Source organism: Streptopelia decaocto, assembly GCF_964273445.1.
Source record: "Streptopelia decaocto genome assembly, contig: HAP1_SCAFFOLD_89, whole genome shotgun sequence".
Taxonomy (NCBI): Eukaryota; Metazoa; Chordata; class Aves; order Columbiformes; family Columbidae; genus Streptopelia; species Streptopelia decaocto.
Genome location: NW_028117096.1, coordinates 164,436 through 190,277, shown reverse-complemented (window position 1 = coordinate 190,277; position 25,842 = coordinate 164,436). Strand labels below are relative to the sequence as shown.

General features: G+C 52.9%; 2 protein-coding genes and 1 pseudogene across 3 annotated transcripts in view; all 3 read right to left on the bottom strand.

The window, feature by feature from the left end:
* LOC309451913 (uncharacterized protein) overlaps nucleotides 1-25,842 on the bottom strand; it is a gene marked incomplete at its 3' end in the record, with an annotated part of 263,365 nt that overhangs the window by 216,032 nt on the left and 21,491 nt on the right. The gene's annotated exons all lie outside the window — the stretch shown is intronic.
* Nucleotides 1,061-1,993, bottom strand: LOC309451904 (olfactory receptor 14J1-like; the record flags this gene model as incomplete). Its single annotated transcript, XM_082076609.1, has 1 exon — nucleotides 1,061-1,993. The coding sequence occupies one exon, from the start codon at nucleotides 1,991-1,993 to the stop codon at nucleotides 1,061-1,063; it is 933 nt and encodes a 310-aa protein (XP_081932735.1).
* Nucleotides 14,201-15,132, bottom strand: LOC309451903 (olfactory receptor 14J1-like; annotated as a pseudogene). The gene has a single exon. The product of its transcript is annotated as an olfactory receptor 14J1-like (transcript).

Sequence of the window (25,842 nt, the reverse complement as noted above, 5' to 3'; positions counted from 1 at the left end):
GTGGGCTGTTACTCCCAATGTGAAGTGACCTCGAGACACTGTCTGTCCCGCAGGCCTTCATGGAAGTCCCAGGAGTAGCTGATGGCGTTTCTGCTCACTCAGGTTCATGCCATCTCACGCACATGATGTGCATACTCGCATCTCATCTGTACAATGCTAACATGGACTGCTGACCCAGCCATTCAGTTTCCCTCCATGGAGGGAAGAACAACGTCTGTGAGCTGGCGAGAGAGGCCAGTGCTGGAAATGGTGGTTGTGAGGGGCCAGTCCATGATGATGCCCTGGGGCAGCTTCTGCAGTGTTTCCAGTGAACACAGGCACAGCCCAGCCCCTGCTCTGCTGGTCCTGCAGGTCTCTGGCAGGAGCCTGGCTGTGAGAGGACACTGCTGTGTGCCAGCCCTGCACACACACACTGTTCAGATGCACAATGGCGTTTTATAAGTGGGTGACTTTTGTAGGAATAAGATTGAGAGAAACATTGCAAGAAGATATAAATCGTCATGCACCGCCCAAAGAAGATCACTTTTCCTTGTGCAAGTACTGTTACTGAGGCCAGCTCTGTCACAGCACTGCCCATTGCCTGTCCCTGCCTGCGCTCACAGGACTGACACACAGCAGGACGGTGACCAAGCTGCCAGAGCACTCAGGCCTTGCACCAACACAAGGGTTGAGAAGGAGAGTGTGGGAGTGGAACCAGAACAGCTCTGGAAGAACAAGCGCTGGTGCTCCCTGGCAGGGCTGCCATGTGAAGACTCTTTTCCCTTCCACCCATGCACACAGGAACTGTCCCTGCAGCTCCAAAAAGGCCGTGAAGGAACGATGTCAGCAGAAAAAAATCACTAAAGTGCCCTTTATTTTGCTTGAACACAAAGAGTAGGGTTCCTCATTGACACAGCCACTCGGTGAGAAAAGAAAAGCAGGCAATGCATTACAAAAGGAATTACAATATTATCACAATAAAAAAAAAAAAAACCACAACTAGAGACAAAAAATAGTGCAGACAGGGAAAATCTGCAATGAGTTAGTCTATAATTTATATGTAGAAGAAGATAGAGACAGTTTATAGCCTCAGAAGAAATCCAGTCATCTGTTTCCACAGGGCATCCTTGAGCTCCTGGTTCCTCATGCTGTAGATGAGGGGGTTCACTGCTGGAGGAACCACTGAGTACAGAACTGACACCAGCAAATCCAGTGAAGGGGAGGAAATGGAGGGTGACTTCAGATAGGCAAAGGAACCTGTACTGATAAACAGGGAGACCACGGCCAGGTGAGGGAGGCAGGTGGAAAAGGCTTTGTGCCGTCCCTGCTCAGAGGGGATCCTCAGCACAGCCCTGAAGATCTGCACGTAGGACAGCACAATGAACACAAACCAGCCAAATGTAACTAATATACTGACCACAAGAAGCCTGACTTCCCTGACATAGGACCATGAGCAGGAGAGCTTGAGGATCTGGGGGATTTCACAGAAGAACTGGCCCAGGGCATTGCCCTTGCACAGGGGCAGTGAAAATGTATTGGCCGTGTGCAGCAGAGCATTGAGAAACCCAATGGCCCAGGCAGCTGCTGCCATGTGGACACAAGCTCTGCTGCCCAGGAGGGTCCCGTAGTGCAGGGGTTTGCAGATGGCAACGTAGCGGTCGTACGACATGATGGTGAGAAGGCAAAACTCTGCTGTAGCACAGAAAAAGAAAAAAAAAACCTGGGCAGCACATCCTGGGTAGGAGATGGCCCTGGTGTCACAGAGGGAGTTGGCCATGGACTTGGGGACAACGGTGGAGATGGAGCCCAGGTCGAGGAGGGCGAGGTTGAGCAGGAAGAAGTACATGGGGGTGTGGAGGTGCTGGTCCCAGGCTATGGTGGTGATGATGAGGCCGTTGCCCAGGAGGGCAGCCAGGTAGATGCCCAGGAAGAGCCAGAAGTGCAAGAGCTGCAGCTCCCGTGTGTCTGTGAACGGCAGGAGGAGGAACTGGGTGACGGAGCTGCTGTTGGACATTGGCTGCCTGTGGGCACGAGGACCTGTGCAAGGAGGAAAAGGTTTAGATTGAGACTTCTATGGGAACAACCAAAGCCATTTCCCAAAGTCTCTCCCACCCCTTCACACAAAGAGACCCATTTTACTCTTTTTCAGGAGAACGTCCTGGCTGGAGCCCTCGTTGGTGCTTGATGAGTGTGCAGTGAAGAGCAGGCTCTCTGCCCAGAGGCTCCTGAGGAGTCAGCCTGGCCCTGTGTGATTGGGTGGGCAGGGGCCAGTCCTGGCGTTCCGCTTTGTCAGCTGGAACCGCTCCTGGTGCAGAAGGAACTGTCAGCATCTGTACCCCCAGGCCTGAGAAACTGAGTTGGAGAGGTTTGGGGTTTCTACAGCTCCTTCTCCCCTCCCACCGTGGGGAGTGTTGTTGGGTGTCAGAAACCCTCAGCATTTCTGCTGCACTCAGGGAGAACAGAGCGAGTCCTGCGAGAGTAGAGGATGCCTGTGGGTCAGTGCAGAGTGAGGGCAGCTGCTCTCTCCCTCTATCTTGCTCCAGCTGCCCTGGGCTGGCACCTTTCTGAGATGGATGCTGATCACACTCCCATGTTACCCTGAGAAGCCACCAGGCAGCGCTGAGGCCAGAGGGATCCACCTCAGACCATGACAGGTCTCACCCTTCCCTAAGGTCTCAGCACCCCATGCTTAGCCCAAGAAACACACGGCTCATTCCCCAGCCCCACAGACTGCATTGCCCACAGCCCACAGGTCAGAGCAAAGCTGGGACACGTGTGCCCATGGACACACCTACAGGAAAGGACCCACAAGATCAGGCTGTGACTCTGCAGCTGAAACTGCCATCCCCAGAGAGCCTGACAGCAAGAACAAGATCCCAACAGCAGTGACCCAGAGCAGGGGAGCAAGAAGGAAAATGCGGTGAGGGTGGGTGTGAGAGAGGCCAGGGCAGAGGCAGCCGGGCACTCAGACAGCGTCACCCTTCCCCAGCTGTGCAGCCACCTCCCAGACACCAACACTGCCGGGCAGCTGCTCTCAGCCCCTGTGCTCTGCAGAGGAACTGGAGCTCTGGCTGCACAGGAGCTGCTTCATGCCCTGGAGCCCCCGGCCCTGAGGGCAGAGGCTTTGCTGGGTGGGACAGGAGGCCAGGGGGCTGCTCACAGGAGGGATCTGCACTGCAGGGGATCACAGGGACTTTTCTCTGTTCTCCCTCCCATAACAATTCCGGGTTCAGTTTCCTCTCATTTCTGATCATTTCCCTGCTGCCTGGAGACTCTCCCCTGGGAGGTGTTTCCCTGTCCATGTCTCTTCCCTGTCAGTGCTCACAGACCATCCCACCCTCTGTGCCCTCCCCCTGGCCCTACAGATCCTGCCTGTTCACAGGGCACTGCCTGGGGGCATCTTCCTGTCTGCAGGCTGGAAAACAGATTACAGATTAAGTGTAAGGTGTCCAGCAAAGGTGATACTGGTTCTGCATAGGTAGAGAAGAGGCAAGGCATGTCAGGATTCTCTTGAAGACCTACTGCAGTTCATGTGTCTCAAGTATTTGTTTAAAATTAAGAACGGCCTTAATCACCACCCATTCCTCAGAGTAGGAGACTGAAAACACAGACTCAGGGAGGTTCCTTATCTTTGTAGTACTCTTTGTCTTGAAACCTCCTCTTGTCAATATTCTGGAATGAGCTGGAGCTGTGAGCAGCCCTGACCCACGGAGAACCCAGCAGCAGAAGGACCCTGCCCTGCCGGGGGTCTCTCCTTCCTCCCACAGCTTCTCCCCTCAGTGTTGCTGGGCTCTCCCGGGCAGGCTGAGCGCTGACCCTGGCAGGCGGCAGAGTCCCTGCCCGGCACAGCCCTGGGGTGCAGGGACCCTGCTCTGCAGGACAGCCCTGGGCACCCCTGCCTGCACATTTACATTTACACCCCACAGCCACCCTGGGGAGAACGCAGCATTCACATCTTGTCAGTGTGACAGTGCAGAAGGCAACCCCTGCTCTGCAGCACATCCTCCCCTCTGATCAGAGAACCTATGAGAGCTGTACTTACATCTCTCGCAGACTCTGCAATGTGACAGCTTTCTGAGATCCTAACATGATTTGGAGATTCAATGCCCTGCAGCCACAGGCTTCATATCTGAGAAGATTTCATTTCCAGTGAACTCTCAGCATCCTCCCAGCCCAGACTGCGTTTCCCTCTCTGTGCCTGGCTCCTGTGCCCTCGGTGCTGCAGGCAGAGCCCTCAGCCCTGCTGCGTGTGCAGAGGAGCTGCTCCTGGGCAGAGCTGTCTCTCTGCAGCGCTGCCGCTGCCGTGAGCTCCCTGTGTCCCAGGAGCCCAGCCCAGCTCAGCAGCACAGGAGCTTGATGTCCCTTTCTCTGTCCCCTCTGGGCTCCCTCCAGGTGTCCCTGGGGCTCCAGGGGCACATCCTTTGAGACAACCTCAAGTAATCAGTAATGTTAGTTGTGTCTGCTCTGCAGAGATACTTCTTGCCAGCATTGTATTCTTGTTAATAAAAAATAAATTGGTATGAGAATATTCCAGGTAGGGTCTCCCCAGGGCAGAGCAGAGGGGCAGGAGAACCTCTCTGAGCTACTGACCACCCCCTTCTCACCCACCCCAGGTACCATTGGCTTCCTGTCCACAAGGGCCCAGTGCTGGCTCATGGTCACCCTGCTGTCCCCAGGACCCCCAGGTCCCTTTTCCCTACACTGCTCTCCAACAGGTCCTTCCCCAACTCACACTGGAACCTGGGGTTGTTCCTGCCCAGATTCAAGACTCTACACTTGCCCTTGTTCTATTTCATTACATTTTCCCCACCCAACTCTCCAGCCTGTCCAGGTCTCTGATGGCAGCACAGCTTCCAGTGTCACCCACTCCTCCCAGCTTGGTGTCACCAGCAAACTTGCTGACAGCCACTCTATTTCCTCATTCAAGTCACTGATTAATTTATTGAATAATACTGGCCCCAGCACTGCCCCCTGAGGCACTGCACTAGATCCAGGCCTCAACTGGACTCTGCCCCACTGACCATGACCCTCTGGCTTCTTCCCTTCAGCCAGTTCACAGTCCACCTCACTACCTGGTCATCCAGACCACACTCCCTCAGTTTAGCTCTAAGGATGCTGTGGGAGACTGTGTCATAGGCTTTACTGAAGTCAAGGTAGACCACATCCACCACTCTGCCATCATCCATCCACCTCATTATGTCTTCATAACAGTCAATGAGGTTGCTCAAGCACGACTTCCCCTTGGTGAAGCCATGTTGACTGCCCCTAATGACCCTCTTATCCCTGATATGCCTTGAGACGGCACCAAGGAGAAGTCGTTCCATCAGTTTCCCAGGGATGGAGGTGAGGCTGACCGGTCTAGAGTTCCCTGGGTCCTCCTTCTTGCCCTTTTTGAAGACTGCAGTGACATTTTCTTCCCGCCAGTCCTCAGGCACCTCTCCCATTTGCCACAACTTAGCAAAGATGATGGAGAGCAGCCCAGCAATGACCTCAGCCAGCTCCCTCAGCACCCGCGGGTGCATCCCATCTGGACCCATGGATTTATGGATTTACCTTCAAGCAGCCTTGCCCATGGGATTTCCCCCAGCAATTGCCTGAAAAAGCCAAAGTTTGCCCTGCTGAAATCCAGGGCTGCAATTCTGCCTGCTATCCTGCTCCTGCCACACGAGATCCTGAACTCCACCATCTCATGGTTGCTGCAGCGAAGGCAGCCCTCAACCTTTACCGCCTCAACCAGCCCCTCCTTGTTAGTGAGGATGAGGTCCAGCAGCTCCTCTCCTGGTCGGCTTCTCCACCCTTTGCATCAGGAAGTTCCCATGGATGCCCTTGCTGAACCTCCTGAACTGTGTCTGGCTGAGTGGTCCTTCCCGCAAACATCAGGGGAGTTCAAACCCCCACGACAAGCAGGGCCTGTGACTGAGGCCGCTCTCAGCTGCTGGAGAGGCCTCGGCAACGTCCTCACCGGGAGCTGGTGGGTTGTGATGGACACCCACAGCAGTATCACCCTAATGCTCCCAGTGCTCCCAGTAACCCTCCCACTGACCCCTCCAGTGCTCCCAGTAACCCTCCCACTGACCCCTCCAGTGCTCCCAGTAACCCCTCCAGTGCTCCCAGTAACCCTCCCACTGACCCTTCCAGTGCTCCCAGTAACCCTCTCACTGACCCCTCCAGTGCTCCCAGTAACCCTCCTACTAACCCCTCCAGTGCCCCAGTAACCCCTCCGGTGCTCCCCGTAATGCCTTCACTAACCCCTCAGCTGCTCCCAGTAACCCTCCCACTAACCCCTCCAGTGCTCCCAGTAACCCTCCAGTGCTCCCAGTAACCCTTCCACTAACCCCTCCAGTGCTCCTAGTAACCCTCCCGTTAACCCCTCCAGTGCTCCCAGTAGCCCCCAACTAACCTTTCCAGTGCTCCCAGCAGCCCCCATTGTTCCCAGTAATCCTCCAAGAACTCCCAGTTAACCCCCAGTGCTCCCACTAACTGTCCTTGTTCTCCAAGCAGGCCCCCACAGTGCTCCCAGTAACCATGTTGTGTTCCCAGTAACCCCCCACTAATCGTCCTACTGTTTCCAGTAATCCTCCCAGTAAACCACCCAGTGCTCTCAGTAAACCTCCCAGTGCTCCCAGCAACCCCCCCAGTGCTCGCAGTGAGCCCCAGCAACCCCCTCATTGCTCCCAGTAGTCCCCCGCTAGCCCTCCCAGTGATCCCAGTAACCACCTAGTGCTTTCATGTGAGCCCTCAGCAACCCCCACTGTTCCCAGTAACCCCTCCCAGTGCTCCCAGTAACCCCCCACTAACCCCTCCAGTGTTCCCAGCAACCCCCATTGTTCCCAGTAATCCTCCAAAAATTCCCAATAAACCCTCAGTGCTCCCAATAACCCTCCCAGTGCTCCCAGCAACCACCTAGTGCTCCCAGTAAACCTCCACCAACTGGAATGTTCCCAGTAACCCCCACAATGTTCCCAATAACCCTGCACTAATCCTTCTAATGTTCCCAGTTACACTCCCAATAACCCTCCCAGTAAAGCCCCAGCAACCTCCAATGTTCCCAGTAATCCTGCAAGGACTCCCAGTAAACCCCCAGTGCTCCCAGTAAACCCCCAGTGCTCCCAGTAACCCTCCCAGTGTTCCCAGAAACCCCCCACTAATAAACCTACTGTTCCCAGTAACCTTCCCAGTGCTCCCAGTAACGCCCCAGCAACCTCCAGTGTTCCCAGACACCTCCCCAGAGCACCCAGTGGTCCCCACTAACCCCTCCAGTGCTCACAGCAACCCCCATTGTTCCCAGTAGCCCTCCCAGTGCTCCCAGTAACCACCCAGTACTCCCAGTAACACTCAGGCAACCTCACATGCTCCCAGTAACCCTCCCAGTATTCCCAGTACTCCCCCACTAATATTGCTAGTGTAGGTACTAACCCCCACTATCCTATCCAGTGATCCCAGCAACCCCCATTGTTCCCAGGAAACCTCCAAGACATGCCAATAAACCCCCAGTGCTCCCAGCAAACCTCCCAGTGCTCCCAATACTTCCCCACAAATGTCCATCCTGGGGCCCTGGGCAGCATCCTCTGGGCACTGTGGGGCAGGGGCAGGGTTGGCTGTACAGAAGTGGGTCAGCTCTCCACTCGGGTGGGGAGAGCTGCTGGGTGAAGCTGCCGGCCTGGCTCGCACAAGCCAGACAAGACCTTTTCTGGTTATCAGCATCAATGCATCTAGTCTTCCCTGCCACTGAATCCTAGAATCACAAAGTAATTTGAGTTGAAAGTGACATTCACAGCCAGTCTGGTCCAACTCGCCTCGGCGATCAGGGACATCTTCAGCAGCTCAGGTTGCTCAGAGCCCCGTCCAGCCTGGCCTGGGATGTCTCCGGGATGGTTCATCCACCCCCTCTCTGGGAAGCCTGTCCCAGTGTTTTACCACCATCAGTGTAAAAAATCTCTTCCTCATTTCATTCCTTGACTCTCCCCTCTTCTAGTTTAAACCATCACCCTTTGTCCTGTCGCAACAGGCCCTGCTCAAACGTCTGTCCCCATTGTTCTTATCGGCCCCTTTTCTGTCCAGAAAGGCTGAAATAAGGTCTCCCGGGAGCCTCTCTTCTCCAGCTGAACACCCCAACTCTTAAAGCGGCAAACTCATGACATTTTAAGTTTTCAATACACTAGTGTCACAAAAGCATGAACACATCTTTTTATATAGCATTTTATATAGCATCTATAGTCCCCCGTAGAGCCCAAATGTCTCCAGTGGTAAAAGTGTCCACAGAGCCAGTTACCAGTTGGATCCCTCAGGGACCAGCACTTGGGCCAACACTGTTGAACGTCTCTATTCTCCCCCTGTATGATGTGACAGAGTGAACCTTCAGCTCCTTTGTAGATGGTGCAAAGCTGGGCAGAGGCCTTGGACAACCTCACCTGGGTCACCCTGCCCTGAGCAGGACAGTGAGACAAGATGATGTTCAAACCTGAGTTGCTCTGTGATTCCAGGAATCTTTCCCTTGGAAAGGTTTTGGAAGAAGGAAGAGGTGGAGGAACAAGAAAATAAAAATACAGGCAGAGGAGGAGACCTAAAAGGTGTCAAATAAACAGAGCAGTTCTGTGAAGAATGTTTCTCTACTCAAATTGTTAGCAGGAAATCTATAACCAGCTCCCCAAACTCCCTGTTCTGCTCATTGGCCCCTGGGATTTCCAGCACATTTCTTTACATCAGATTCTGCACTGAAGTTCGCACTGATTGTTACAGCTTCTTCACAGGAATTGCTTCATGTTTCCTTAGAGAACTGGATGTAAACAGGCACCGGGGAATTTTTAATTAGAGGAAACAAAAAAGGAGAAAAAGAAAAAGAAAACACAATAGAACTTAATGATGTTTCTCAGTTCTGTGGTTGAATTAAGTAGTTTCCAGTGAGGTCCATTGCCATAATTGAAGAGTTGCCTGTAGGGAGTAGGAGAGCAACTGCTGAAAGACTTTACCTGCCTGAAGCTCAAAGCAGAGTGAGAGCTGAGAGGTTCTGAATGAGCCAAGAGTGAGAGGTGAAGAACCTCTGGGGAGCGATGGAAAGTGCAGATGTCCAGACAGGCTTCTGAAGAGATGAGTCCAGACACGGTGAGCTGGGTAAGGACAGGTAGAAATTCCTGGATGTCCAGGGGGATTAAATACACATCATGATAGACAGTTCTGGCACTGCAAGCACAGGGAAAGGCCAATGTTTCATCTCCCACAGTCCATACACATTCTGAAAATTCATATTTTGGCAGAATAGAAATTCCACAGACATTACATTGAAAGTATTGAATTATTTCATCTGATTTAAAAAGTGTGGGTTTCTTGTTGTTGTTGCTTTGGTTTAATTTGGTTGGGTTTGGTTTTCAGTTTTGAGGGGAGTTCTCAGTTTTTTGGGCTGTGCTCCATGGTCTCACTATAAGCACCCAGTGCAAACCTTGAGAAGCCCCCGTGTACCTGAGATATTTGCCTGGAACTGGCAGGTATCAGACCAGACTGATAGAGCGATGGTGCTTTCATCATTTACAATTAGTATTCAACACTTGTGCATCTAATTAGATAAGTTTCAGGACTGTAGGTGAAGAGGCAGATATGTGAGAGGACTTAGAAAATGTGATAGAAGAATATTCCAGTTGATAATATAGAATCATAGAATTATTTCAGTTGGAAGAGACCCTCAGGACCATTGAGTCCAACCACAACCTAAATCTAGAACTAAACCATGTCCCTAAGAACCTTGTCTAAACATCTTATAAACCCCTGCAGGAATGGTGACTCCACCACTGCCCTGAGCTGCCTGTTCCAATGCCTGACAACCCTTTCCAGGAAGAATTTTTTCCTAATATCCAATCTGAACCTTCCCTGGCACAACTTGAGGCCATTTCCTCTCATCCAATCACTTAGTATTTGGGAGAAGAGACCAACACCTTCCATGTTCCAACCTCCTCTCAGGCAGTTGTGGACAGCGAGAAGGTCTCCCCTCAGCCTCCTGTTCTCCAGGCTGAACCCACCAGTTCCCTCAGCCGCTCCTCATCACACTTGTGCTCCAGACACTGAGCAGCTTCGTCGCCTCCTCTGCACTCTCTCTAGTGCCTCAATGTCCTTCTTATGATGAAGGGCCCAAACCTGAACACAGGATTCAAGACGTGACCTCATCAGCGCTGAGAACAGTGGCACAATCACGCTACTCCTGCTGGCCACACCATTCCTGATACAATCCAGGATGCTGGTGGCCCTTTTGGCCATCTGGGCATGCACAGGCTCATGTTCAGCTGCTGTCAATCAACACCCCCTGACCCCTTTCCACCAGGCAATTTTCCAGCCACTCTTCCCTGAGCCTGGGGTTGTTGTGACCCAAGTGTAGGACCCGGCACTTGGTCTGGTCAAACCTCATACAAATGGCCTCAGCCCAATGATCCAGTGGGTCCAGATCCCTCTGCATGGGCTTCCCACCCTCCAGCAGATCAACACTCCCACCCAACTTGGTGTCATCTGCAAACTTAATGAGGGTGCACTCGATCCCCTCATCCACATCATTGATAAAGCTTAAATAGAACAGAGTCAAATACTGAGCCCTGGGGACACCACTTGTGACCGGACGCCAATTGGATTTGGCTCTGTTCACCACAATTCTTTTGGTCCAGCCCTTCATTGCACATACACCATCCAGGCCATGAGCTGCAGCTTCTCCAGGACATGCTGTGGAATACAGTGTCAAAGGCTTTACTGCAGTCTAAGGACACAACACCCACAGCCTGTGTGGCGGATTCACTCCCCACGACAGACTTTTCCTCATCTTCTCAGCTGGTCACCTTGTTACAGAAGGACATCAGGGTGGTCAAGCAGGACCTGCCTTTCATCAAGCCATGCTGATTGGGCCCGATTGCTCGTCTCGTGTGTGTGACCTCACAGTCCCTTCCCAGCCGTGTTCCTGCTGTTGGCCAATCCCCTGCAGAGGCAGAAGTGACCTCACAGTGCCCTGCACAGCCATTGGCTTCCTAATGGACTATGAGTTCCTGAGACACAAGTGACTACACGACATTGTACCCAGCATGACCCTCCTTGTGGTCCAGTGTATGAGCAGATCAAACTAAGCTGCTTTCATCAAATGTATCTGATAGATTTCCTATCAAGGGGTTGAGTGGAGAAATGTTCCTCAGAGAAGCTGCTGTATTTACTCTGGGGTATTTTACATCTCTGCTTCTGCCTCTGCCTTTTTTTTTTTCTTGTTTTGTCTTAAAAGAGTTCTTCAAAGAAAATAATCATGGAATCGTGCAATAACGCAGTTTGGAAGAGACCTCTGAACACCATCTCTGTCCCACTGACCTTTATGGCACCCCAAGGAATAGCTGATGGCATTAGTGCTCACTTGGGTTCATCTCACCACATGCACACAATGGACATGCACATGATGTATATGTTTACATCTCATCTGTACAATGAAAACATGGACTTTTGACCCAGTATTCCATAGAATCATAGAATGTCCTGTGTTGGAAGGACCCACCAGGATCATGGAGTCCAACTCCTGTCCCTGCACAGGACACCCCACAGGTCACCCCGTGTGTCTGAGGGCATTGTCCAGTCTCTTCTTGAACACTGTCAGGTTGGGGCCGTGACACCTCCCTGGGGAGCGTGCTCAGTGTCCAGCACCTCTGGGTGAAGAACCTTTTCCTCATGTCCAACCTGAACCGCCCCTGGCACATCTTTCTTTCATTCTCTTGGGTTCTGTCATTGGTCATCAGAGAGAAGAGTTCAGTACCTTCCCCTCCTTCTCCCCTTGTGAGGAAGCTGTAGCCACCATGAGGTCTCCTTTGAGTCTTCTCTTCAGCTCTGATGCTCAGAAACCCCTTGGTTTGCCTTCTGAAGCAGAAAGGAGAAGCCCTGACCTGCAGGCAATGGGAAGGGGGATCCTGTCCCTCACACGTGGCTCAGGGCTCTTCCTGGGACCGTGGGATGTGGGTGTGCAAGGCCCAGGGAAGGACAACACTGGGACAAGAACTTCCAGCTTCCCCATGGGGCTGCAAGGTGGCACCGAGGCCCCAGTGCCATGAGGACAACATGTCTTCTCCTGGGCCTCAGTGGCAGAGACAACTGCCCTGGCCAAGGGGACAGAGACCTGGGTCCTGTGGGTCCCTTCCAGACTTACAGCGCCCTTTGCCATCTCCACCACAGGCTGTTCTACACGGTCCTACCCCTGCCCCTCTTTCCCTGCAGGCTGCAGACACCCATCTCGCTTCCCCACCTGCTCTCACCCCAGTACTTCTGCCCCTTCACTGATGTGTCTGCACCCTCACTGGCTGCTCTTTGGAACACAAACCATGAGCTGATCCAGCTCCCTCTGGCTGACCTCTTGCACCACAGCACTGCCCTTCCAGTGACATTTCTTCCTCCTCATATCCATTCCTCACCTTCCAAGTAGGCTCCTTTTTTCTCTTTCCTGCTTCTTCCCACTATCAAGAAAACTCGACCATATCATAAACTGCCCTTAATGCAGGGAACCCAAACCATTAGGCTTCTTGTGGTCTTTTACCTGACCAGAGAGAAGTCACCTCGCCATGATCTTCTAAATCCCATGAGTGCTGCTGGCCTTTCAGCTTCTCTGACAGACACGACCATGTCCCTGCCGGTGTCCCGTCATGTTCTCAGGTGGAATGGACATGACAACCCGTCTCTCTTCCTGGGTAAGACCTGTGGGCACTTGGGCAGAGGTTCTTTCCCAGCCATGTTCCTGCTGCTGGTCTGTCACCTCCAGACACAGAACTGACCCCACTGTCCCTTCACAGCCGAAGTCTTTCCACTCAATTATGTGTTTCGGAGACTCAACTGACATCATAATCCCACACCCATCCATCCCCCCCTTATGGGCCACGACCTGACTAGATAAAACTATGCTTGTTTTATCCAACTGATCAAATCTATTTCCTGCTAAAGATCTGAGAGGAGAAGCATTCTTGACAGGAATGTGAAATGTTGAAACCTTTTCTAGTCCTCTCCTACCTCTTTTATTTTTTATTGTTTTCCTACTTACTGGTTGCTACACTTTATGTAACAGTCTTGAGACAAATGTTAAAAGAAGACTCAGCTAATTGTGCAGGCTTCAGAGTGTCTGCGCTGCAAGGACAGTATTATTTGCAGGTTCTGTTTAGGTGTTTTAAACATCACTTTTATCTTTGTTAGGGAGCAGACTGACCAAAACTGAGAAGATTTACATATTTTAGCTTAGGTTAGCAGAGGATTTACATATTTCAGGTAGGATGGTGTTTTTGCTGACTGAGGTTCATGTCACCTTATGTACATGATATGCATGCTCACATCTCATCTGTACAAAGCAAACGTGAACCTCTCACCTACTCATTCAGTGTAATTCCATGGAGGGACAAAGACCTCCGAGCTGGGGTGAGAGGCCAGAGCTGGAAATGGTGGTTGTGAGGGGCCAGTCCATGGTGATTGACCTGGGGCTCCTTCCATGGGGTGTCCAGTGCACAGGGGCACAGCCCAGCCCCTGCTCTGCTGGTCCTGCAGGTCTCTGGCAGGAGCCTGGCTGCAAGAGGACACTGCTGTGTGCCAGCCCTGCACACACAGGCTGTTCAGCTGCACACTGATGTTTCATCTGTGGCCAATTCTGTAGGAATAAGCTTGAGAAAAACTTTGCAAGAAGATATAAACCATCATGCACTGCCCAAAGAAGATCACTTTTCCTTGTGCAAGTACTGTTACTGAGGCCAGCTCTGTTACAGCACTGCCCATTGCCTGTCCCTGCCTGCGCTCACAGGACTGACACACAGCAGGACGGTGACCAAGCTGCCAGAGCACTCAGGCCTTGCACCAACACAAGGGATGAGAAGGAGAGTGTGGAGTGGAACCAGAACAGCTCTGGAAGAACAAGCGCTGCTGCTCCCTGGCAGTGCTGCCATGCCAGAGCTGTTTTACCCTCCAAACACGCACAGGAACTGTCTCTGCAGCTCCAAAAAGCCCTTGCAGGAAGGATATAGTGAAAACAAAGTCACTAAAGAGCCCTTTATTCTTTTTAGATACAAGGAGAGCACTGCTGCTCATCTAAGCAGCCAACAGTTATAAAAGAAAAGCCAGCAGTGAATTAGAAAGGGGTTGACAACATCATCACAATAAGAAAACAACCAACAACACCAGAAAATCCAGTTGACAGGCTGGGCTTCTAATTAGCTACATTAAAACTCCTGTACAGAAGAAGCTGGCCAGTTTATTGCTTCAGAAAACACAAGGATATGAGTTTCCATAGGGCATCCTTGAGCTGCTGGTTCCTCATGCTGTAGATGAGGGGGTTCACTGCTGGAGGAACCACTGAGTACAGAACAGACACCACCAGATCCAGGGATGAGGAGGAGTTGGAGAGGGGCTTCAGGTAGGTAAACGTGCCAGTGCTGACAAACAGAGAGACCACGGCCAGGTGAGGGAGGCAGGTGGAAAAGGCTTTGTGCCGTCCCTGCTCAGAGGGGATCCTCAGCACGGCCCTGAAGATCTGCACATAGGACACGACAATGAACACAAAACACCCAAATACTACTAATATACAAACCGCAAGAAGCCCAAGTTCCCTGAGGTAGGAGTGTGAGCAGGAAAGCCTGAGGATCTGGGGGATTTCACAGAAGAACTGGCCCAGGGCGTTGTCCTTGCACAGGGGCAGTGAAAATGTATTGGCCGTGTGCAGCAGAGAATAGAGGAACCCAGTGGACCAGGCAGCTGCTGCCATGTGGACACAAGCTCTGCTGCCAGGAGGGTCCCATAGTGCAGGGGTTTGCAGATGGCAACGTAGCGGTCGTACGACATGATGGTGAGAAGGAAACACTCTGCACCAAGCAAGAAACAAAAAAAGAAGACCTGGGCAGCACATCCTGCGTAGGAAATGACCCTGGAATCCCACAGAGAATTGGCTGTGGACTTGGGGAGAATGGTGGAGATGCAGCCCAGGTCGATGACGAAGAGGTTGAGCAGGAAGAAGTACATGGGGGTGTGCAGGTGCTGGTCCCAGGCTATGGTGGTGATGATGAGGCCGTTGCCCAGGAGGGCAGCCAGGTAGATGCCCAGGAAGAGCCAGAAGTGCAAGAGCTGCAGCTCCCGTGTGTCTGTGAACGGCAGGAGGAGGAACTGGGTGATGGAGCTGCTGTTGGACATTGGCTGCTTGTGGGCATGAGGACCTGTGCAAGGAGGAAAGGACAGTGACAAGTTAGGGGAGACTTCTCTGAGGAAAATAAACATGCTGTTTCTCATGGAAACCCCCTCCCTGATGGAGGGATGTTTCCGCTCATTCTCTCTTTCTACCAATTGAGAAAAACAGCTCATCACAGTTTAAAATGCAATTGGGCATCTGGTTTCCATGAACATGTATGGGGAAAAATCCACTGAACTGGTGTCAGAACAAAAAGTGACCTACACTCCCACCCCAACCCCAGAGAGCAAGAGCACCAGGGACAGGTGGAGAAACAGGGAAGGACACTGCAGTGCTACCAGAAAATAAAGCAAGGACAGAAAGGCAGACGGGCATGCTGTGGAACCTTCTCCTGACTAGGCTGTGCTGCTGCCACTCACTTAATGACACTGGAGGGCAAGTACTTTTAGCACCTTTTTTGTGTACCACGTTGCAGGAACCCTTCACCTGGAGGTCCAGCTGCTGAGGTGGAGACTCGTGACCTGGACCCCATGGCTTTGGGGCAGAGGGTCTGCTGAGGAGGAGAGGAGATCAGGGGTTGCACTGGGAAATGTGTCTGCACTGAAGAGGATGTGAGAGAGGTTTTTAAATCCTATCCCCAGCATTTCTGGAAGCCGTTAACTCTTACTGCCCATGTCTCTGCTGCCTGCAGCTGTGTCTCTGTCCCTGGTCTGCTCCCTGTCAGTGTCACAGACCCCGTCCCACCCGCTGTGTGCTCAGCTCTGTCCTGCTCACACCTCCTGGCACTGCCCAGGGGCAGCTCTGTGTGTGCAGGGGCTCAGGAGCAGCTCAGACAAGTCCTAACGAGAACTGGGGTCTCAGTATCTGCTCCAAAGAGAGAAATAAATCCCCATCTCCACTGCACACCCAGACGAGCAAGAGTGGAAAAATGAAAGCAGAGACTCCTTCCCTTGCAGCTGTTCCTGTATTGATGTCGTTGTTCAGAAGGACCCTCTGCCATGTCTGTGGGGGGATCTGGAGCTCTGAGCAACCCTGACCCACACAGCACCGTTCAACCCCACAAGCTCCCTGCCTGCCCTGCCGGGGGTCGCTCCTTCTCCCCACAGCTGCTGCCATGGGATCTCCCGGGCAGGCTGAGCACTGACCCTGGCAGGCGGCAGAGTCCCTGCCCGGCACAGCCCTGGGGTGCAGGGACCCTGCTCTGCAGGACAGCCCTGGGCACCCCTGGGTGCTCACCCGGCTTCACAGCTGTTCAACATGGCCTGACAAGAGCCCCGTCCTTACAGATACCACAAGCTGTGCCTGGGCCAGTTTTAGGAGATGCCTCCAGGAGCTACAGCTGCACTGCCCTGCACCCAGAGACTTACCACGGCAAGGGCTGCAAAGGTTTCTCCTCCAGTGAGCTCTCAGTCATCCTCCCACTCCTGACCACCTTTAATCTCTCTCTGCCTTGCTGGTCTCCTGAGATCCCCAGGCAGAGCCCTCAGCCCTGCTGCGCTTTGCAGAGGAGCTGCTCCTGGACAGAGCTGTCTCTCTGCAGCGCTGCCGCTGCCATGAGCTCCCTGTGTCCCAGGAGCCCAGCCCAGCTCAGCAGCACAGGAGCAGCCCAAGGCGCTTTAATGACCCCTCTGGTGGGTTTGGTGCTGAGTCCATGAACTTCAGACCCTGGAGGAAGTTGAAGAAACTTCTCAAGAAGTCAGATTCAGATTCAAACTCCAAAGTTTCTTGTACTGTTAATGGGTCCCACTGAGGGAACCTACTGAGAAACAGTATCCAGGTTTGGTTAGAGAAGAAAACTGGAGGTCAGGAAAAGCAAAGGAAAGATATCTCTGATGCTGAGGAAACCTGGATGTGTTTCTTTAACCAAAAGCCTAGCCCTGACCTTGTACCCTAGAAAGTCAGATCCTGTCCCTCCCACATTGCCCAGGGCCCTTCCTGGGACAGTGTGATGCGGGGCTGTGCAAGGTCAAGGGCAGGACTATGGTCCCACACCTCCCAGGTTCCTGTCTGGGGACAAGGAGCCATGAGGCCCCTGTGCTGCAAGGACAAGGTGTCTCCTCACAGGCATCAGAGGTGCAGACAACAGCCATAGCCAAAGGGAGAAGGAGCTCACGTCTCGTGGGGTCTTTCAGCCTCTTTACATCCCGTGATCATCTCCACGACAGCCTGTTCTGTGCTGTGGCATCCCCTGCACCTCTTTCCCTGCAGGCTGGAGACATCCCCCTTGCTGCCCCACCTTGCTCTTGTCTGAGCATCTTCCTTCCTTTGCTGAGCTCTCTCCATCCTCCCCAGCTGGTCCTTGAAGCACAAAGCCTTGGGCTGATGCAGACTCCCTCTGGTGACCTGCTCCACCACAGCATTGCCCTTCCGGTGACATTCCTTTCTACTCATGTCCAGCCTGGACCTCCCCAGCTGCACTTTGGGCCAGTATTTCTTTCTCAAGCTCTTTCCCACTATGCAGAAAACTTCCACCACCTCTGAAGCTGCCCTTCAAGCACTCTCAGGCTACTCCTGCACTGCTGCATCCTCCCCAGCACTGCTGGGCCAAAGCAGCAGAGAATTGTCACAGTGTTGACAGATGGAAAGTTAGGGCTGAAATTGGGCAACAGGAGAGTGAGCAAGCTCTTCTGTCCCCAAGGACAGAGAGAAACAGGGCTGGGAATGACAAACCCAGAAGGAAACGTGTTTAGTCAGTGGTGTCTCTGCTGCCCCTGAGGTACTTGGGCAGATGTGTCACTGACCTCTAGGAATGACAAGGTGCTGCTGACAGACCCAGTGTGCCAGTGGTTTGTCTGTTCCTTGATTGTGTTATCAAGAGGGTGAGAACAGGGTGGTGAAAAGAGAGAAAGGAAATTTGGAAGTGTAGCTATACCCATGGACACCCCGGTGTGATGCGCTTCCTATTTATGGGCTGCCCTACATCTACTGGATAGAGAAGGGACAGATCTTGTGACGCTTCTGAGGTGGGAACGAGTTTCTTGCACAAAGGCACCGAATCTGTCTGCAGTGCTGTCTGTGTGTCCATCCCACACTCACTGTGAATGGGGATGGATGCCCTGGACAGGACCATCGCTGTCCCTCCCAATGCATGTGGGGGTGTGTGAGAGCCTTGGCACCTCACGTAAAATCGCAGGCCTATAACTCACATTAAAGGGAATAACTGTCTTGAATTCGATTTGTCAATAGAATTATAGAATAATTTCAGCTCTAAGAGACCCTCAGGATCATTGAGTTCAACCATAACCCAACTCTAGCACTAAACCATGTCCCTAAGAAATCCATCTAAACATCCTTTAAACCCCTCCAGGGATGGTGACTCCACCACTTCCCTAGGCAGCCTGTTCCACTGCTTCACAACCTTTTTCCATGAACAAATGTCTCCTAATATCCGATCTGAACCTTCCCTGGCACAACTTGAGGCCATTTCCTCTTGTCCTATCACTTGCTACTTGGGAGAAGAGACCAACACCCACCATGCTACAACTTCCTTTCATGTAGTTGTACAGACTGATAAGGTCTCCCCTCAGTCACCTGGGCACACGTTGCCTCGTGTTCAGTTGCTGTCAACCAACACCCCCAGATCACTCTCTGCCAGGCAGCTTTCCAGCCACTCTTCCTGAGCCTGTAGCAGTTGTTGTGACCCAAGTGAAGGACCCGTGCATGGCCGTGTTAAACCTCAGACCAACAATCCATCTCATCTGGATCCCTCTGCATGGCCTTCCCACCCTCCAGCAGATCAACACTCACACCCAACTTGGTGTCATCTGAAAACTTACTAAGAGTGCACTCGATCCCCTCATCCAGATCATTGATAAAGAGATTAAACAAAATTGACCCCAATACTGAGACCTGGGGACACCACTCATGACCAGCCACCAACTGGATTTGGCTCCATTCACCACAACTCTTTGGGCCTGGCCTTCCAGCCAGTTCTTTATCCATCGCAGATACACCATCCAGGCCATGAGCTGCAGCTTCTCCAGGAGATGCTGTGGGATACGGTGTCAAAGGCTTTGCTGAAGTCTGCCCTTGAAGGCCAAAGTAGCAGTTCTGCTGAGCACCCTTCTAACTTCTCCAAGGATAATCAACTCAATAATTTCATGATCACTACACTCCAGGGGACCTCCAATGAGCCCTTCTTTATTTACAACAACAGATCCAGTGGGGCTCCTTCTCTGGTCTGCTCACTGACCAGCTGTGTCAGGATTGTCTTCCATACACTCCAGGAGCCTCCTAGACTGTTTCCTCTCTGCCATGTTGTACTTCCAGCAGACACCTGGTAGGCTGAAGTCCCCCATAAGAACAAGGGCTGCTGATCGGGAGGCTTCTCACAGCTGTCTGTAAAATATTCATCTGCCTGTTCATCCTGGTTGGGTGGCCTGTAACAGACCATCCCCTAGGATGTCTGCTTTGTTGCCCTTCCCATTGATTCTTACCCATGGACACTCAACCCTATAATCACCCACATAAAGTTCCAAACGATCAAAACCCTCCCTAACATACATGGCTTCCCCACCTCCTCTCCTTCCTCACCTGTCCCTTCTGAACTGTTTATATCCACCCATTGCAGCGCTCCAGTTCTGAGAGTCATCCCGCCATGTTTCTGTGATGACAATTAAATCACAGCTTTTCTGCCTCACAAGAGCTTCCAGCTCCTTCTGTTTGTTGCCTGAGCTGTGTGCATTCGTACAGATGCACTTCAGCTGGGCCATTGATTGCACTGGGTCAGCAGACCGAAGGGCATCTTTAGCACTGCCCTCAGATGCCAGCATGTTGCCCTTGGCTGTGCCTCTGCCACATCTGGTTTCATCCCCTCCCGTTCAAATCTAGTTTAAATCCCTCTCAATAAGTTCTGCTAATTTAATATGGGGGTCAATGGGGTCAATTAGGGGCAATGGGAGTCAATGGGGGTCAATGGGGGTCAATGGGAGTCAATGGAAATCAATAGGGGTCAATGGGGGTAAATGAGAGTCGATGGGAGGCAATGGGAGTCAATGGAGATCAATGGGGATCAATGGAGGTCAATGGGGGTCAATGAGAGTCGATGGGGGGCAATGGGTGTCAATGGGAGTCAACGGGAGTCAATGGGGATCAATGGAGGTCAATGGGGGTCAATGGGAGTCAATGGGAGTCAATGGGGATCAATGGACATCAATGGGGGTCAGTGAGAGTCAACGGGAGTCAATGGGGATCAATGGGGGTCAATGGGAGTCAATGGGAGTCAATGGGAGTCAATGGGGATCAATGGGGATCAATTCGGGTCAATGGGAGTCAATGGGAGTCAATGGCGGTCAATGGGGGTCAATGGGACTCAACGGGAGGCAATGGGGATCAATGGGGATCAATGGGAGTCAATGGGGATCAATGGCGGTCAATGGGAGCCAATGTGAGTCAATGGGGATCAGTGGAGATCAACGCGGGTCAATGGGAGTCAACGGGGATCAGTGGGAGTCAATGGGGCGGTCAATGGTCCATAAAATAAGACTAAGAATCACTTTTTTGTGGTAGTTTTGTAACACCGTCTGAACTTTGGTCAACCAGAGGAAGAGTGGTTGACAGAGTCTGTTTGCTGAGAGCAACGTGTTCCTGAACCTTTCCCTCTTTCTGTGGTGAAGGATTCCTTCCCTTGCAGAGAGGACTGCGAGACCAGCTCCTGTCAGGTGGGACTTTGCCTCCAAACGAGGTGCAGCCTCGTCCATTGTGACATCAGCCACTGCCGTTGATGTCACAAAGCAGCATCAGCGCTGAGGTCGGCACAGCAGGGTATAAGACCAGGGGTCTCCCTGCGCCTCGGTCACTCTCGATCTTGAGGGAACTGAGATTGCAGAGTTTCTGTCTCACTGCTGAGCGAGCGAGATGCTTGTTACCTGCACCTCAGCAGGTACCAAGGGACAACCAGAGAAGGTTCAAGGTCTGAACGGGTATGTTTGAAAACTCCTCCTCCTCTTTCCCCAGGTGTGTTTTCCACCTTGTCAGCTGGGGTGGGTGGAGGGTGGACAGGAGAGGAACACGAGGGCAGCCTGAGAGCTGGGTCTGGAGCTGCTGGAAGGCAGCAGCCACCTTTCAGTCTCCTCATGAACGCAAGGGCTGCGCCCAGAAAGCCTTTGATCTCTGCAGAATGAGGGACAGGTCCATTTTGGATGGGACAGAGAGAGTCCCAGGGGTGGCCCAGACACATCCTGCCGCAGTAATTGTGAGAGCTCAGCTCTGTCCTGCATTGTGCTCTGCAGGGTGGGTTCTGTCCCTGAGCCTGCTTGGTTTTCCTCTCCACGGGGACCAGAAGGACACCAGCGTGTCCTCTGTTGGCCGTGGGTCTGACTCGTGTTCCTGACAGAGGAGGTTTCCTTGGGAAACCTGGTCAGCTCCTCACCAGGGCTCTGCCTCAGGAAAGGGGCTCGAGATCCTCAGAGGGGTGCAAGGAGTTCTCTAGGAGAACAAAAGGGGTTGTTTATTCCTGATGAGTGTCGCTGTGAGCCTGTTGAGAGCCTCCTGGAACGGGCAGGAGGAATTTCGCCCTTGCAGAGCGGTGTGTGCTGTGTCTTGGCAGATCAGGCTCAGGGCAGCAGGGCCCAGACACCAGAGTTTCTTTGGCGCTTCCTTGGTGCCCGTTGCTTGCCAGCACACATTGACATTCAGCCACGCTCCCTCTTTCCAGTCTGCATTTGTCTGCAGTTCTGCCAAGAGAAGGGCCAGAGATAACCCGGCTGCTAAAGAAACGCTGCGAGAGGGGAGACACACACCCCCCTGGCAGCTGTTGGACTGTAGGGGCACAGGCTGAACCTTCTCTTGAGAGGGTGGAGAACAGGAGCAGCACAAGTGTCCATCAGATGCTGGGCAGGAGAAACAGGCGTTTGTTATGTCCCTTCCATTTCCAGAGAATCCCTCTCCAGCCCCACACATGTGAAGTGTGGCCAGAGCTCTAGTTGCAACTCCTGCTCTTAGTCCGGAGTCAACCTTGAGCCCTTTGTCCCTAACGAAACAGTCTTTGCCGTGACAAATCCCCCACTGGTACAGCTGGTGACACCTCCAGCAGTGACTGGAGCTGGTGCAGGACCAAGCCAATGCACACGGCAGGAACGCCAGGCTCAAGGGCTGCAGTCCCTGCTGCTGCTCTCCAGTCTGCTGCTGATCTGCACAGGAACCGCCAGCTTCACCAGCCTTTTCTTTATCTGCTCTGCAGGACGATGAAGGCACTGAAGGCATCGACCGTGGTGTTGCTACTTGGTCTATTCTCTTTCGGTGAGTCTCTGCAGAGCTCCAACCTGAGGACGGTGCTTTAGGAGGTACTCAGGGCTCCATCCTGCCCTGTTCCGCTTCCCCCGCTGTAGCAGAGGAGCTCAGCCAAGAGCAGAAAGTCCCCACAGAGCTGTGCCGGTCCCTGCTCCAGCGGGACGGGTGTGGGTGAGGAAGGGCTGAGCTGCCTTCCCCAGGAGGGCTGAGCCAGTTCTCTTCAGCCCAGGGAGAGGCCGTGGCTGAGCTCTCCTGCCCCAGGGGCTGAGAATCTTCTGCAGGACAAGGAGCACAGTCCAGGGCAGGGAACGTCCGTCTATTGCGGAGCCCATACGCCATGATGGCCACTGTCAAAGGCAGCAAGAGGAGAGACAACTATGGCACTTGGGAGAGACACAGAAAGGGGAGCGGGCAGGCCGAGGCACAGCCCAGCCTTAGACCGAGTTCTAAGCTCTGGTGTGTGTCTGACAGGTGTTTACCATGTGGGACGACTTGGCGCTTTAACCTGGAGCACCACAACAGAATTGGGAGACCTCAGCGAAGCCCTGTCCCTGCCCATTCAACTCCGTAAGCTCCAGGAACAGCTTTATCATCTGCGCTGGAGCACAAAGGATGTCACTGAGCGGGCTCTGCAGGAAGGACTGAAGCAGGCAAAGATCCCAGGCTTTACCGGATGGGTAAGGGCACAAGGCAGAAGGATCTGCTCAGGGGTTTGTTTTATCCTCCGTCCGCACGTATCCTACTCCATTCCTGTCACAGCCAACAGGCTGGTGCTGCTGGAACAAGTGCTGCCATGGCCACGCTCCCTTTTCCTGTTGCTCCACACTTCCTTATGGGGAAGAGAGAGCGTGACGGGAATGACAGCTGTCCGAGTCGGACCTTCCTCTGCGCCCAGATCTCGGGTCCTCCTCAAGGGAGGGCTGGAAATAAAGAATGGTCTCAGAGGTCCAGAGTTAAGCCAGGCCTATCTCATGCCCAGAAGGCTTGTCTGTCCGTGCTGCCTGGCCTGGGGCCTCTCCACAGGAACAGCCCCTTCACGCAGCTCCAGCATTCAGAGCACTGGAGTGAGCAGCCCCCGCTTTCTGATCCCGACAATCACAGCAGAGCAAACCTGGGAGGCTTCCAGGCAGTGTGGGCGTTCCCTCCATCTGAAACAGGCCTTGTCCCCGCTCACCTTGGCTGGCCTTGCAGGGTCCTGCTTGCCCCGGTCCTTCTCCTTCCAACAGGCGCTCTCCTTTGTGTTCCTTCCCAGGCTGTTCACGAGATCATCAATCAGGCTTTGGAGAAGCTGGAAGAAATGCAGGTCCCGATGCCGGATTATGCCCTGAAATCAGCAGGTACTGTGACATTGTACAAACAAACCAGTTCCAAAGCGCCTCCTGTCCAGATTGACAAGATGGGCATTGGAACGTGCCCAGGGGTAGGAAAGAAGGGGTGAGAAGTCACGGGTCACCTCATGCCCTAAAAGTGCCTCCACTGACAGAGCCTGTAACGGGCCAGGCCCCATGGGAAGCACAGAAAGGCTGGTTCACATTCTTGCCTATTTCCATGGCCAAATACGACAGTTTGATGACCCCTGCCATGTGTTCCAGAGGGGTCGTGCCAGCAAGACAGAGGGGAACCCACTGTAGGACATGGATGACAACTGAGAAGCCTTTTCCAAGTCAACAATGTAATATTCCTCCTGACACTGCCTGGTGATCATGCTCATGTTTGAATTTCCAGGGGCAGCCGTCATTTGGTCCAGGACTTCTCCATCCCTCCGGACTGCCAAAGCGAAGGTGTTCTTGTACTCCCTGCCAGTGATGGATTACATGAGATCTCCTGAGCTGATTCTGGAGGTAGGAGCACCAAGAAGCAGTAACACAAAGGCTGGGAGAATGAACCACACATGCTGCTCCAAGTGTCCTTCCCACCTGTCTTTGTTCCTTGAAGCTGCTTCTCCTGCCCCCTTCTCTCATGGACCTGCTCTCCTCCTGTGTCTCCCTGCTGAGTGTTTCTTGTCCTTTCAGCCGGACAATCATCCTGGCAACTGCTGGCCCTTCCCAGGAAGTCAGGGACACGTGTTCATCAAGCTGTCCATGCCGGTCGTTCCCAGAGCCGTCACCATGGCCCATGTCTCAGGGACAGCGTTCCACGGAGAAAGCATCTCCGGAGCTCCCAAGGACTTTGCTGTCTATGTAAGTGATTTCTCTGGAGTTGGGAGCTGGGGGTTCCACAGCATTTCTGAGCAGGGAATGAAGCTGGGTCAAAGATTCTGGTGGCCTGAAGCTTCCTCCTGTCTCAGAACAAACAGGCTCCTTGGTGCTGCTTCCTTCCCATTGTATTCCTCTTTTATTCAATGTACCACTCAAAAAAAAAATCTCCTGGGGCAAGATGCTACTCCAGGAGCCACAGGGAAAAGGAGCTGGACAGTGCATGGTCCTAAACCTTCTTGTCTTCCAGTCCCAGTGCATTTGTGATCCTCAGGTCACCTCCCTCTCACTGGGAGCGTCTGCTCCTTTTCTGACAGGCAGCCTGGACTCGTTGAGTGGGCAAGTGTGACGTGCTGCCCACCTGCAGCTCTTCGTCTTGTCCTGTGCTCATGGTCCTTGGACTCCGTAGCTGAAATAACCCCGTACTTCACTGGCTGAAGTTCAGTCTCCCATGGTGCACCAGGCGCTCTGTTTTCTCCACCCATCTTTCTGTAGGGCTTCAAGGAAGAACACGAGGAGCAGGGAACGTTCCTGGGACAGTTCACTTTCCTGGCAGCGCTGAATCCCAGTCAGACCTTCCAGCTGAAGGTATGGGGACACAGAGGGAGGGGAACTGCAGGAGAGGAGGAGAAATGCGGCTGCATGGGGAGAGGCTTCCCTGCCAAAGGGTACAGGCAGCCCTGTCCTTGAGCAAGTGCCACGCTGCCTTTCTTCTGCTTTAACTTCCTGGTGGCGGATGGCTGCACTGCCATCTTCTCTTTCATTTTGGGGTTAAACTTCATTGCTTAGAAGCACCACAGTTGAAGCTGGAATCAGCTTGACTGTCTGGACCCCAAGTGTGCACAAGCAGCCACATCCCGTAGGATGCAGGACTGCTGGTCTGCCAGTTAGACACAGAAATACTGGGCTTCCTGAGGGTTCTGTTGGTGCTGGCAGTGAGCAGTGACAGGGAGGCCATTCTGTTTCCATGGCTTTCTGGAGAAGGCAATGAGACATGTTGGGATAAAAGCCATTTTTGAAGCTCCCCATTGGGATTAAAAGGCATTTGGGGGCTCCCCATTGGGATTAAAGGCAGTTTTAAGGTTCCCCATTGATCCCCATTGATCCCCATTGACTCCAATTGACCCCCATTGACTCCCATTTGTCCCCATTGACTGCCACTGACGGCCATTGACCCCCATTGACTCCTATTGACCCCCACTGACTCCCATTGATCCCCATTGAATCCGATTGATTCCCATTGACCCCCACTGACCCTCATTGACTCTCATTGATCCCCATTGACTCCAA